A 14,779-nucleotide genomic window follows, 5' to 3' on the forward strand; every position below is an offset into this window, starting at 1 on the left:
TGAGACTGGGTTGGAAAGAGGCCTCTACCACAAATAGTGGTTACAATGAGTATCTCATTATTCCTTGTGGCTTGGCTCTCATACAGCTTTCCATGCTTTTGATAAATTACTCATGTAATTTATAATCAGAGTCATGATTTAGTAATTGTTATTATTGACCACATCTTATTCACATTACTCTTGACATGTACAACATACCCAAAGGTTATCAATTATTGGGTGTATGTAAAGCCAACTAAAAGCAGTGTTGTTATAACTGCAAATGATGGAAGATTCCTACTGTTGCTGAAAAAGATGGCAGCTGTGATGGTTGTATTTACCAAAAGCCACAATCACAAAATAAAAATTCATGCCACGGATGGTTTGAAAACAGACCCAAAGTCTAATTTGGTAGATTTAGTTCAGACTTATATATTTTGTCTTAAAGGAACAGCACGTTCTAGGACTGAACAATATATTGAAATTATTGCGAAAATTCATATCGCAACATGCATTTCAGAATGATTTGCAGCAACCAAATGATTTTAGTGCTTTGGAAAGATAGGTAGCCTACATGCAACATTTTAGGTCAATGCAGATAACTAAGAAAATGATATGTGAATGTTGTTATATGGTTCAAATTAATTTGACAAACTTGAAGAATTATTGTATCGCATACCATAATGCATTATTTAGCATGGTAGCAAATATCCCAAGTGGAACTGTTCTAAGTTTTAGGCGGTTGTTAGCGGGGAATAGCATAACATCGAATGTCACGAATGTCCAATCAGAATCAGGTATTCCAGAGTGACGTGTAATAAATTTGTGAAATGCTGTGTGATCTTATAACATGATAATAAGGGCTTCAGAGGACTTTTTATGTTTTTCATCATAAATAACCATCCACTCTTCTTGGAAAATGTGTAGAAAACATAAGCTTGAATAAGCTTCTTTTTAGAAAAAGTAAGTAATACAGGGTTGGCATTACAAAATATATCCATTAGTGATTATGTAACTTGCTGACTGCAATCACATATGTGCAAAACTAAATACTGTTTTTTAAATAAATAGTTTAATGACCACCTATTTTCAACCAGAGGGGTCAAAAACATATGTGGCTACATTTTATTTAGTGTAAATGCTCATGGTCAGAGGTTAGACATGTACAGTACTGTACAATAGTCATAAACTGTCACCGACTGTGGCAGGAAGAACCCAAGCGCAGGCAGGCAGTGAAGGGGTTAACAGAAAATATTTATTTAAACAACAAAATCAGAACAAAAACACCCACAATGGGGAAAACAGAACTAATAATTATATATATATATAACAAAAGACTTCCCACGAGGGGGCAAAATGAAAACAAGGACAATAAACTAAACTAAAGAACACGACAAAACGTCTTAAATCANAAAATCTTGTTTCGTTCAAATTGTTGAAGTCCAAACTGAGCAGACCAGTCTTTGCTGCAGTTTGTCAAGATAAATATTCCCCATCGCGATTTCCTACACCACAGTAGTCGCTATAACAGTGTTCCAAGCCATTTTGCCATGCTTCATTTCTGTCTGTGCGTTCAGAACTTTTGGGAATAATGAAATCACTTCCTCTGACCTTCCTCTGTCACTATACTAAAGAGAGAAAACTCACAGCAAGTGCTGTACTCATGCCCAGTATTTATGACATCAGGTGACAGTCTTTCTATGGTCAGCTCCAGTGAAAAGTGTGAACAGACTGTCTGTGAGAGTGAATTTCAAAGCATTGATATTTACTGCAATAAATTAAATGATTTTGATGTTAATTGTTACTTTTCCTGGAATGATACAATTACCTGCATGACTAAATCACTGTTGCATTGTGGGCTGTAAAGTTAAGATGGTCATCAATCACCTCTGCCAGGTTCCTTGCAGAATTAGTAGGTGTTGCTGTTAAAGATCTACAGTAAGTTGGACAGTGAAATTGTGTATGACTGATGGGTTGGCTGGGATCACCAGGAGCTGAGTTCAGTTTTGCCAAGGTTGAGTTGATGGTGACTAGACACCAAGACTCTGTGTTGTTTTGACCCATGATGCGGGTGATGGTTACAGCATCACATGATGTCTCATAGCATTATTTTAACAACACGCCTAGAGAAGGATGCTGGTGTTGATTGCAGAGATCCAAACATGATAAAATTTCACTAGTATTACATTTGCCCTGTAGTTCCTTGCAGGAATCAAGCCAAGTACTTTCTGATCTCCATCTCCGAGCATTAACCACTACCCCAATACCACTATCACTTGGCCTTAGCATTTAATGCCTTGAAGCAGCCCAGAGAGGCAAACAAGATGTGGTTTTATCAAATAGTGAGACTGGGTTGGAAAGAGGCCTCTACCACAAATAGTGGTTACAATGAGTATCTCATTATTCCTTGTGGCTTGGCTCTCATACAGCTTTCCATGCTTTTGATAAATTACTCATGTAATTTATAATCAGAGTCATGATTTAGTAATTGTTATTATTGACCACATCTTATTCACATTACTCTTGACATGTACAACATACCCAAAGGTTATCAATTATTGGGTGTATGTAAAGCCAACTAAAAGCAGTGTTGTTATAACTGCAAATGATGGAAGATTCCTACTGTTGCTGAAAAAGATGGCAGCTGTGATGGTTGTATTTACCAAAAGCCACAATCACAAAATAAAAATTCATGCCACGGATGGTTTGAAAACAGACCCAAAGTCTAATTTGGTAGATTTAGTTCAGACTTATATATTTTGTCTTAAAGGAACAGCACGTTCTAGGACTGAACAATATATTGAAATTATTGCGAAAATTCATATCGCAACATGCATTTCAGAATGATTTGCAGCAACCAAATGATTTTAGTGCTTTGGAAAGATAGGTAGCCTACATGCAACATTTTAGGTCAATGCAGATAACTAAGAAAATGATATGTGAATGTTGTTATATGGTTCAAATTAATTTGACAAACTTGAAGAATTATTGTATCGCATACCATAATGCATTATTTAGCATGGTAGCAAATATCCCAAGTGGAACTGTTCTAAGTTTTAGGCGGTTGTTAGCGGGGAATAGCATAACATCGAATGTCACGAATGTCCAATCAGAATCAGGTATTCCAGAGTGACGTGTAATAAATTTGTGAAATGCTGTGTGATCTTATAACATGATAATAAGGGCTTCAGAGGACTTTTTATGTTTTTCATCATAAATAACCATCCACTCTTCTTGGAAAATGTGTAGAAAACATAAGCTTGAATAAGCTTCTTTTTAGAAAAAGTAAGTAATACAGGGTTGGCATTACAAAATATATCCATTAGTGATTATGTAACTTGCTGACTGCAATCACATATGTGCAAAACTAAATACTGTTTTTTAAATAAATAGTTTAATGACCACCTATTTTCAACCAGAGGGGTCAAAAACATATGTGGCTACATTTTATTTAGTGTAAATGCTCATGGTCAGAGGTTAGACATGTACAGTACTGTACAATAGTCATAAACTGTCACCGACTGTGGCAGGAAGAACCCAAGCGCAGGCAGGCAGTGAAGGGGTTAACAGAAAATATTTATTTAAACAACAAAATCAGAACAAAAACACCCACAATGGGGAAAACAGAACTAATAATTATATATATATATATATATATATATATATACATATATATAACAAAAGACTTCCCACGAGGGGGCAAAATGAAAACAAGGACAATAAACTAAACTAAAGAACACGACAAAACATCTTAAATCAAAACACAACAGGGTAGACCACAAGACTCACGGAACAAGGACAAGGCTGAGAACAGGAACACTGGACAAGGCACATAAACCGTACACAACGTAACATAGCGTAATACACGAGCACAACGTAACATAGCGTAATACACGAGCACAGGACAAAGAAACAAGAGGGTATGTATAGGGAAGACAAACGACATGGGCAGGTGTGAGACATTAACTAATCAACAAGCAATAACGAGGGAATGAGAGGAATGGGGCCAATGACAAGACACTGGAGAGAACGTATATTATTGTCAAACGGACAACAATATGTTTCTCTCCACACATAACCAAAGACTTTGTCATGGCTCTGCTACACGACCAAGAAAAACATGACTAAGGAAGCAGAGCCATGACATAAACGTTAAACTTCTTGTAAAATAGTCATAAAAGCTCAGAAATGTATTCATGAATAGTCACCTATAGGTTATTCTGCAGTCACACTAAACTTTAAACAAGCAAAATATTTACACAAAACCCTGCATAAATTGAATTGTGCGACATTTATATTATTATCGTTTCTTGCATCTTGGATATTCTGAAAAATGTGATGTCATCAATCTTGTATTGGTCAAACGTCTTCACCTGATATGAATTCGCAGAGCTCACCAAACTTACAATAAAACGTGACATTTCCATTTATGTTTGAATAGCAGTGTGCCTGCGGAATTAACCATATTATTTCATTTGATTTCAGGCTGTGTGTCTGATGCATTGATTTACAACTGCAGCACACAGATGTGAACGGGGTGATCAGGGTTTTATATTGGACAGTTACTTAGTGCCAGAAACCACAGGACACCTTCAGGGGTCTTGTAGAGTATTTGATACACACATGGTGTGAGGGCTGAAACAACTAATGAACCATATCAACATTTATCTTGCTTGATTTGTTTACTTGTTAAAGTTTTGCTACTTGCTGAAACGGAAGTTTACAATTTGGCCCTAACTGCTGGCAGCAATAAACCATTATTTTACCTTATAACTCCAGCTTACATGAATATAACTCTCCTTGTGATATATTGGGTAATCACCAATAAAAGTGTTTGTCATTGGTCAGAGATGTGTAATCACTAACAAATTATTTTAATTTTCTAAATGAAATATATGCCTTAAAAATAATAAAACAAGCTTTATGTTGCCATAATTAAAAGACTCAAGGGAAACATTGCATGTATTCTTTTTTAATTCAGGCAGTTTATCAAGAAAACAAAACATTTTGTCAAAGCACCTGATGAGGCAACAAAAACCTATGGGGTTCTTTGAATAGTTTAATATAAAATGATCAACTTTTCTGTGGCATCTCTATGTGTGTTTAAGGGATAGTTCATCCCCCCCAAAAAGATTTCCTCATTCACTCACTGTTTTGGGCAGCTTTTCAGCACCAGGGCAGTCTAATAATGCAAGCATGAAATACAACCTAAAGGAGGGAGGATGTTTCAGCAGGACAATTTCTCAGAGCACTCAGCCAACATTTACGTGATGAAGCTTGATATCCGTCATTGACCAAACCGCCGCTGCTCACAGGGCTGGACGGTGTTATCTATGGTGATAATATAATCTCTCAACTGGTATGCTGGTTGTTTATTTGTGGTGTGTAAATATACGTGCACGGCTTTCAGTGGGCAGGACTGCTTGATTGACAAATTATCTTGATACAGAAGTATAGATGAATGAGACTATACAGAGCAGCATATGCTTATTTGCAATAAAGCCAGGGCTAAGTTCGGTATTTTAATGCTTTCATAATGCATGAAAGCAAAAGGTGATTGTGTATGTGATGCACTTGTCACATCGCCATCTTTATCTGCTCCCCAACTAACCTTGTATATCTTGAGCAATATTACATTGCTTCGTGACGTTTATCTAAGGCCCAATCCCAATTCTATTTTCTACCCCTTCGCCTACCCCTCGCCCCTTCCCCTTGCCTCTTGAAACAAAGTGGCAAGGGGAAGGGCTACAAATTTTCCGCTAAGAAATGGGACACCACTACTACACTGGTATATGTCATCATATACGTCGTTGCTAGCTCGTCACGTCAGAGGACATGTGCCGATGCACCGGGTATATGACATAAAAATATATTTTCTAGTATCGTGCAATCAGTGCTGTCCGCTAGCAAACTTTAGCGATTTTTTTGCAAACGTTAAAAGAACATCACCGTAAATACTAACACAAGATTGAATGTAACATACATAAAAGGAAAAATTGTCATAAAAATCCTTATTAATGGCAAAAATTACTTACATTTATGGGTCTGCTTGCTAGAGTGAGCAGCCATTTTGGAAATTTCTCTTAGCCCTTCGTTTGAAGTGAGGTCCCGAAAAATCTTCGTTTGAAGGGCTATCTGGCCCTTCCCCTTACCCCTAGCCCTCCAACCAAAAGAGAATTGAGACACCACTACCCCTTCACGTGAACGCGCCAAACGGAGGGGTAGGGGAAAGTGTAGGGGTAAGGGGTAGAATTGGGATTGGGCCTTAAAGACTGATGGCTGTTCCTTTATTTTTTGGGCTGCATGGTTGCAGCGATCAGTAATTCAAGTAAGTAATTGAAACAACTTGAGGGTGAGTAAATGGTGACAGAATTTTCATTTTTGTTTGTGAACTAAAAAATGTAAGAACTAAAAGTAAATAAAGTAAACGCATTCTTAAAAGCTTTGCAATTTCAAACATCATTGCAGCCCACATTAGAACAACATACCTTTTATTTTTAAACGCTTTAAGCACTAAGCATGTAAAGCTTGCAACCAAGAGGGAAGAGTCAATCGAACACAAAGCGAATAGCCATAAAGATGAGTATGTACGTTTATTTCTTTCTCACTTCCGTTTTTATAGACATATAGTGTTAGATATCCCATGGAGTAAACTGGAGGGGAGGCATAAATCATCTGACCAACCTCTCGCCACTGAACTTCTCTGAAGTGCCTACAGTACAGCATACAGTCCATCACTTTACCCTCTCTCTCTTCTCCTGTTCACTCCCCGTCTCTCCTTATCTTTTTATCTTTCCGTTGTGTCTGTTTTCTCTGTTGGTGGGGTTCACTTCTCCTGCCTGTCATCAGCTGAGCAAGGTCTGTCCCTGTGGACATCATAAAGCATGTAAAAATAAATGCACTATGCCATTTGTTTAAATCATTCAGGACATTAATGTCTAATTTATGGATCATTTCAAAGCCCATCTGGCTTTAAACATCTGCTATCATAAATCCACCACTGGTGTTTGGATAAAGGTTGTATTTTAGTGTGCTTGCGTGTGTGTGTAGGTGTGTGTGCGTGCGTGCGTGTTTATAATGAAGTCTTATTAAAGCTATTTGAAGAATATGAGACAGAAATACACTCCTGACATATGTTAAACTGTCCCTTTTCGGTCCAGTTGGTTGCAGCTATTGTGTTCCTGAGTTTTGGTATCATTTCCAGTTTCCTGTGTCTTGTGGTGGATGGTGTTTTCATCCTGCTAACCATTGTGAGTACATTTATCGAAACTGATCTGTGTTTTAAACATGTTTTTTAAGGTGCTCAGTACTGTACATCATATAATGAAAGATACAATGCTTGTCAAAAGTTGCCCGGATGTCTGGACTGCGTGTAAAGCTATTCTAAAGGAGCATTTTTCGATAAAAATTGACACTTGAAATTAACTATTCATTTTTCAGTATCTACAAATATGTACATTCTATATCTATGCATTCATGCGTTTGGTCAAAGAAAATCTTCATGACATTAAATGTCCTAGTTTGTTGCATGTAAACAAGAGGAACATGCTTGTTTCCAAACTTTTAACAGGCACTATAAAAAAATCTAAATACATTATGTCGCTCACATATGTTGACTGTGAGGTTTGTCAGACTTTAAGCCATTGATGTGCATGTAGATAATATGTGAATATTATAAGAGATGAGAGAGAGACGGAGTGGGCCAATGAGTTGGTGTTCTTCAATCTTTATATAAATGTTCTGCAGTCACATCATCTCTCTCAACAGCACAGATGATGTGACCAATAAAGAGCCGATGATGGTCTTGAGAGATAGATAAAAAAGAAACTAAATAAATATTGATTTTAGAAGAAAATATGGAACAAAATAACAAAAGACATTTCTTTTTCTGTCTCTATCAGGATGTGCGTCCATTGAGGGCGGGGAGATGTCAGTTCTACAACAGTGGAAACAGTTACATCTATGAGAATTACTATGCAACAGTGAGTCAAGTCCTCCACATTTCTGTCTCTGTGACAGATCAATAAATGCAGGCTTTTTTCTAATATCCTCACACACTTATTTTAAAATATCTGTCACTTTACACACAGTAGTTATCTTTACATGTGTTTTAAAATGACTGACATTTCACGCTTATTTATGCATGTGATGTTGATTGTCCATTTCCTGTATGATTGTTCTTTTGATGTGAAGCCTCGAACCGGTTTGAGCAGGTGACATGGAAGACAAGGGTTTGTTGTACTGACGCTTCAGTCATCTCATGCTGCGTTCCAGACAACTCGGATTTCGGATATTATGTCGTAAAATATCAGACTACCAACCTCAATATGTTCCAGTCAACCACGCGTCACATTCGCATGTTTACCACGTGATGTCACTGTGAGACGCCAAGAGAACGTAACAGCAGTCTATTATCTTTACATGCTAGCTATTCAAATGTAGGCATTTGTTCATAAACAGTTTCTGGATATATTAGCGTTCATGTTCAAAATAGTTGAAAGTTTGTTTATGGTTTACTTAAGGTTGCGAAGGGCTAGTCGCCATCTTGTCCGTGATGCTGAGGTCGGGGTTGATCGATCTGCCCTGAGCTCAGAGGTCGGATACCCGACATCGTTTGCTGTTCCAGATGTTCACTTCCGGGATTGAGATCGGCAATACCCAAAATCCAAGTTGTCTGGAATGCAGCATCAGTACCCTAACATACAGTTGTTTACCGTTATAACTTCGTAAAGTGATATGAAAGTAAAATGAAGAGGCCAGCAAGATTACAGATGCTTATGTGTGCACTATGTTTTAATCTGGCGCTTATTTTTCATCTTCATAAAATGCTAATTTCATGTCTGTTTTGAGAAGCATAAAACAAAAGAATATCCCACATATAAGCAAGTCATATATTGATATAGGCTAAAGTGTAAAAACAGTGACACACAAAGTGTTTGGTGAATCGAAGTAAAAAAGGACATGAATGTAGCAGATTGTAAGAGACAAATTTCCAAGTGTCTTTCCATTTGCATAGAATAATCATACGGCCATCTGTCCATCTGCAGCCCACCTGTAACCGCGATGACTTTAGGATTTGGAGATTGGATAGATGGATTAATACAGACTACATTGATATGTTTGTTTTGTAGGTTCCTTGTCAAGGTCTAACAGAGGCCTGTAGTATGAAGGTCCGCAGCGGAACATGTTACTGTTGTGACTTGTACGATTGTGCCAAGCAAGTAACTCACAAGCACTGTACACACGAAACTTTAGTCCCAAAATGAAAATTCTTTCACCATTTACTCACATTCGAGTCATTTTTAACCTCCTAAGACCCGAGCTTGGTTTGGCTTGCATTTTAGATTTCTTCTAGCTATTGGGGGTTAGGAGGAACCAATAAATATAATAACCAAATATTATATTTGAACATGAAGCACTTTTTGAAAAAAACGATGTCCACACATGTGGACAATCGGTCTATATCCACAGAAAACAGTCAAGACACCATTGTGTAATAAAGTACAAATCTATTTTATTAACAGCCTGAGTACACTGGGGGAAGTGTGGGAATGCTGTGGGTACACTAGGAGAAGTGTGGGCTGTGTGTGGGCATGCTGTGGGTACAATAGGGGAAGTGTGGGAATGCTGTGGGCATGCTGTGGGAATGCTGTGGGCATGCTGTGGGTACACTGTGGGAATGCTGTGGGTACACTGTGGGAATGCTGTGGGTGCACTGTGGGAATTCTGAGGGTACACTGGGGGAAGTGTGGGAATGCTGTGGGCACACTGGGGGAAGTGTGGGAATGCTGTGGGTACACTGGGGGAAGTGTGGGCATGCTGTAGGTACACTGAGGGAAGTGTGGGCTAGGTGTGGGTACACTGGGGGAAGTGTAGTCTGTGTGTGGGCATGCTGTGGGTACACTGGGGTAAGCGTGCCGTACACTGGGGTAAGTGTGGGTACACTGGGGGAAGTGTGGGCATGCTGTGGGTACACTGGGGGAAGTTTGGGCTGGGTGTGGGTACACTGGGGGCAGTGTGGGCTGTGTGCGCGCACGCTGTGGGTACACTGGGGGAAGTGTGGGTTGTGTGCGCATGCTGTGGGTACACTTGGGTAAGTGTGGGAATGCTGTGGGTACACTGGGGGGACGTGTGGGAATGCTGTGGGTACGCCGGGGAAAATATGGGCACCCCGGGGGAAGTGTGGGCTGGGTGTGGGTACACTTGGTAAAGTGTGAGCAAAGTGTGGGCTTGGCCCCATGGTACTGCTTGCAGTCATTGTGTAAATTGATGTTTTCAAACAAATTCTTCCCAAACTACGTTTTCAAAGTTATTTAAAAACATTAATTATTCATTATTTTTTAATACATTTTTACATTTTCAACTTAGCAAAGTCCCATTGTCCACATGTGTGGACATCAAGTTTAGAGGCATTGTACATCTTTACTGTTGCAAAAATGTGTCAAATTTGCATGCCATATTAATCATACAACACTACTATGCATAACTTAACAAGAAGCAACAATGACATTTTATTACATATTTTACCTTTTGGACATTTTGGCCTGACATAGCTGCCGTTATTTTTCAGATGTGTTCGCCGCCATCTTGACATTTTTATGTAAAGTGTTTTTTTCTCTTCTGACACCACCAGATGGCAGTGTAAAGGTCCATGTTTGTGAATAACAGGTTCCAGTTAAATAGAATTAAGTATTATCGTGCACACAACCAAAAATGTGATGTCCACACATGTGGACGCCAGGTCGTAGGAGGTTAAACCTGTATGACTTTCTTTCTTCTGCAGAACACACAAAAAGACATTTTGAAGAACGTTGATAACAGAACAATGGCGGTACCCATTGACTTGCATTGGTTTTGTGTCCGCACGATAGAGGTGAATGGGTACCACCATTGTTCGGTTACCAAATTTTCATCTTTGGGCGAACTATCCCTTTTACCATGAATAGTCACATAACTATATACAATATTACTATTATTTAAAGTAAGTCATATATGAAGGGTCCAGAATATGACATTTGATCAATGCATAGCATCTACCAATAACACCACAGCCATAACATCCGTTGCCTACCCTGAACAGTATAGAAAAAAAAGAACGAGCAAACCAACGAGCATTATAGAATTAAATTCTTGCATCTTAATTCTTTTCCAGTGGAGGATATCTGAACAGTTATTATGAGTTTGTTGGTGTGCAGAGCTGTCAGGACGTCCTGTCGCTGTATGTTCTCCTGTGGGTCCTAACTGTCCTCAATCTGCTGGGCTTTGTGACTGGAATCCTGACCACTGCTGTGTTGGGCAGTATCAAAGACATGGTGAGTCTGTAAATGAACCAGCGAGAGAAGCAAAAGGTGGGGGGGGGGGTTTGGGTGTGGTTGAGCTATTCTGAATTGCGAGTGCCTTCTGAACAAGATCTGTTCCTAGCTGTTTTCCATCTTATGATTCCAAAACCGATTAAATGGTGCCAAAGATCAAGCTAACAAACAACAATAATAATACGAATGTGTTTGGAAGTGATCAATGAAAAGAGAATAATGTACACATGTGTGTGTAAAGAGGATAAAGGGCCACTTGCGGGTGAAATAAATCAAGAAGAAGAAGAAGAAGTTTTATTTATATAGCGTCTTTTCATAGCTCAAGGTCGCTTCACATAGTGCTATACATACATTTGCACATCCACATACACATTACAACATGCACATAAGGCCACAAATAGCCACATTATCCAAAATACATATTGAAAAGATACGTTTTTAGCTGTGTCTTGAAGGTAGGCAAGGATGATATATTACGAAGTGTAAGCGGTAGCGAATAACATAATTTGGGAGCATTAACACTAAATGACCTACCACCTACAGTGGACAGCCGAAAACGAGAAATGGACAAAAGACCAAGCTCAGATGATCTGAGGGTCCGGGCAGGAGAGTAGGAGCAGAGTAGATCAGACAGATATGGAGGCGCGAGACCATTTAATGCCTTAAATGTTAGAAGTAATATCTTAAAGTGAATACGTGATGCCTCGGGTAGCCAGTGAAGATCATGCAGTAGGGAAGTAATGTGAGCATAGCGACTGGTGGAGGTGAGAACTCTAGCTGCTGAGTTTTGAACATACTGTAACCTTGCTATGAGTTTTTTAGGCAGACCAAAAACTAAATCAAGTCTTTCATTGTTTCATATTACTCGAGTATCGCAGTTCCTTTTATAACATACACTTAAAATACAATGCTGAGTTCACATCACGCTGAACAATACCAAATGTGTGTAAAAGATGAGCTTTCCTGTAGCTCAGTGGTAAGAGCAAGGTCCTAACAATGCTAAAGTCGTGAGTTTAATCCCAGGCGATTGCACATATTCAGAAACAAATGAGTAAAGCAATGTAAGTCGCTTTAGATAAAGTGGCTGCTAAATGTATTTTCCCTACTATGGCAGTAAATATCAAGTTTTATCATGGACAATAAGCTGGACTTGCTGTTTCTCACGGAAACTTGGCATAAAGATGTTCCTGTGTAGCTCAGTTGGTAGAGCATTGTGCTAACAATGCAAGGTTGTGGGTTTGATCCCAGGGAACACACACTGATAAAAATGACATGTATAGACTTAATGCACTGTAAGTTGCTTTGGATAAAAGCGTCTGCCAAATGCATAAATGTGAACAGGATGATGGTCTGCTTTTAAATCAGCTGTCCCTAGTGGGATTTTTGCTGTCTCACGGTCTACTGGTAGAGGTGGTGGAATTATAGTGGTTTACGAATTGCAATACAGTATATACCCTGTACCTGTACCTCCTTTTTAAACATTTGAATGTCTGGTCTTAAGTGTACCTGCTCATTGTGCAGCTCCTCATGCTGCTATGGTCACTAGACCCCCAAAACCAAATGGGCTCTTTTTGTCTGAATTTGCTGACCTTCTGTCCATATTGTCAGCCAAATTTGTGAGAATTCTGATTCTGGGTGATTTTAACATACATGTAGATCAGAACACCTGTGCTATGTCCAAGGATTTTCTTTGACATTGAGATTGCTCATACTACTCGAGAGCCCACACGTGTTATTACATTCTGTAAATGGCAATCAATCGATTATGCTGTTTTTGCTAATTCGATTCTCTTTACCTTAAATGTTATGTCCTCTGCGTCACTCGAGGATCAAATTTTATCATTTAACAATGCTCTCACATCCAACTTAGATGTAATTGCTCCCCTAAAAACACGTCACGTCTCATTTGTACAGTCGGCCCCCTGGTATAATGATGACTTGCGTTCGCAGAAGGTTGCTGGAGCGAAAGTGGTGTTGCACTGGTTTAAACGTGTTTTACCAAGCTTGGAGAGACCGTTTGGCACATTATAGAGTGACTATTGATACTGCAAGATCTACATTTTATTCATGTATTATTACAAATAATCAAAATAATGCTAGAAAGCTTTTCAACCCAATTGACAGTTTACTCAATGCAGATGCTTCGAGCTCCTTGACTGCATGTGATCAGTTATGTAAAGATTTTCTTCAGTTTTTCAGTGAAAAAATTGTTAATGTCTGCAAACTTATATGTAGTTCTTCTGGTTCTTCTGTTTCAACAGTTAATTCACAAACCTTCTCTGGTACCCCATTCTTTAAATTTACTTCAGTACAATATGAGTCTCTCTGCAGGCAGGTTTCTTGTATGAAAGTTTCCACTTGCATGTGTAACGAGTGAAACACTGCAGAGAGTAGAGAATCCAAGTGCATGTTGTTTATTAAAAGCTAAACTTCAAACAATCCAAAGACAGCAGGCAAATCGTAGTCAAGGGCAGGCAGGTAAATCCGAAAACCATGAGATAGTCCAACCAAACGGCAAAACAAGAGGGTAATCCTGGGCCGTGGAGCAGAGGCAGACCTTGGCCGTGGTGCAGAGGCAGAGCCGGCAGAGCAGGAAGCCTGGGAGTGGCCGGCAGAGCAGGAAGCCTGGGCGTGGCCAGCAGGGCTGGAAGCCTGGTCGTGGCAGGCAGGACTGGACGACATGGAGGCGCAGGCAGGGCTGGACGACATGGAGGTGCAGTCAGAGCTGCCATCTTGACTAAGGCACCTGGCACGGAAGAGTCCCGAGTGTCCATCTTGTCAGCGACCTTCTGGAGTGGAAGAGCAGTGCACAGCCCAGACACAACACAAAGCTGAAGCCACAACCGACAGCTGACTCTGGTGACAGTACCTCAGGAACAGATGCCTCCGGGACCACCGGACTTCGGACGACCAGCGAAGTGACCATGATGGCTGGAAGTTCTGGGCTGGCAGCCATCTTGCGAACGGGCTCTGGACTGGCGGCCATCTTGCGAGAGGTCTCTGGACTGGCGGCCATGACGGCTGGAGACTCTGGTTTGGCAGCCATTACGACTGGAGACTCATTCTCATTCAGCATGTTAAATTTCAGAAACATAAAATCATTTTTTTTTTATTTAAAATTGTGTTATAGAGTACATTGTATTATTACAATATAATGTATACAGAAACTGCTTTAATAAATGCCCTTGCATTAACAGGTTGTACTTGTTTTGTGCTGTTGTCTTGGCAGAGAAGTGGGGGGGTCTGTCCTGATGTGCCCCGGTGGGGGGGTTCATCTCTCTTGTCATTTGAAGGGGGAAACTGTTCATCTCCCACTGCACCTCTGCTAATGGAGGCCAGCTCACAGATTGGACATCAGCTCTACCCGGTCAGTACACTGAGTACAACGACACACACACAGATTCTGTTCCCATTTATGGTCTTTTATGGTATGATGTCGAGAGGCTTTTGAGCCATTACAATTTCGCACGAGACTCCCTCAAATATAA

The 14,779-nt window shown here is 39.7% G+C and overlaps 1 protein-coding gene across 5 annotated transcripts in view; it reads left to right on the forward strand.

Annotated features, from left to right (window-relative positions):
- LOC130562950 (transmembrane protein 255B) overlaps nucleotides 1–14,779 on the forward strand; it is a 29,844-nt gene that overhangs the window by 7,587 nt on the left and 7,478 nt on the right. For 2 of the 5 annotated variants that reach the window (XM_057348295.1, XM_057348296.1), the window contains 5 exons: nucleotides 7,140–7,229; nucleotides 7,881–7,961; nucleotides 9,111–9,196; nucleotides 11,132–11,291; nucleotides 14,521–14,658. In XM_057348295.1, coding sequence (XP_057204278.1) covers nucleotides 7,140–7,229; nucleotides 7,881–7,961; nucleotides 9,111–9,196; nucleotides 11,132–11,291; nucleotides 14,521–14,658 — 555 coding nt within the window. The remainder of the gene's footprint in view (nucleotides 1–7,139; nucleotides 7,230–7,880; nucleotides 7,962–9,110; nucleotides 9,197–11,131; nucleotides 11,292–14,520; nucleotides 14,659–14,779) is intronic. The other 3 variants (XM_057348298.1, XM_057348297.1, XM_057348299.1) reach the window with 3 other exon arrangements.

Source organism: Triplophysa rosa, linkage group LG12 (genome assembly GCF_024868665.1).
Source record: "Triplophysa rosa linkage group LG12, Trosa_1v2, whole genome shotgun sequence".
Classification (NCBI taxonomy): Eukaryota; Metazoa; Chordata; class Actinopteri; order Cypriniformes; family Nemacheilidae; genus Triplophysa; species Triplophysa rosa.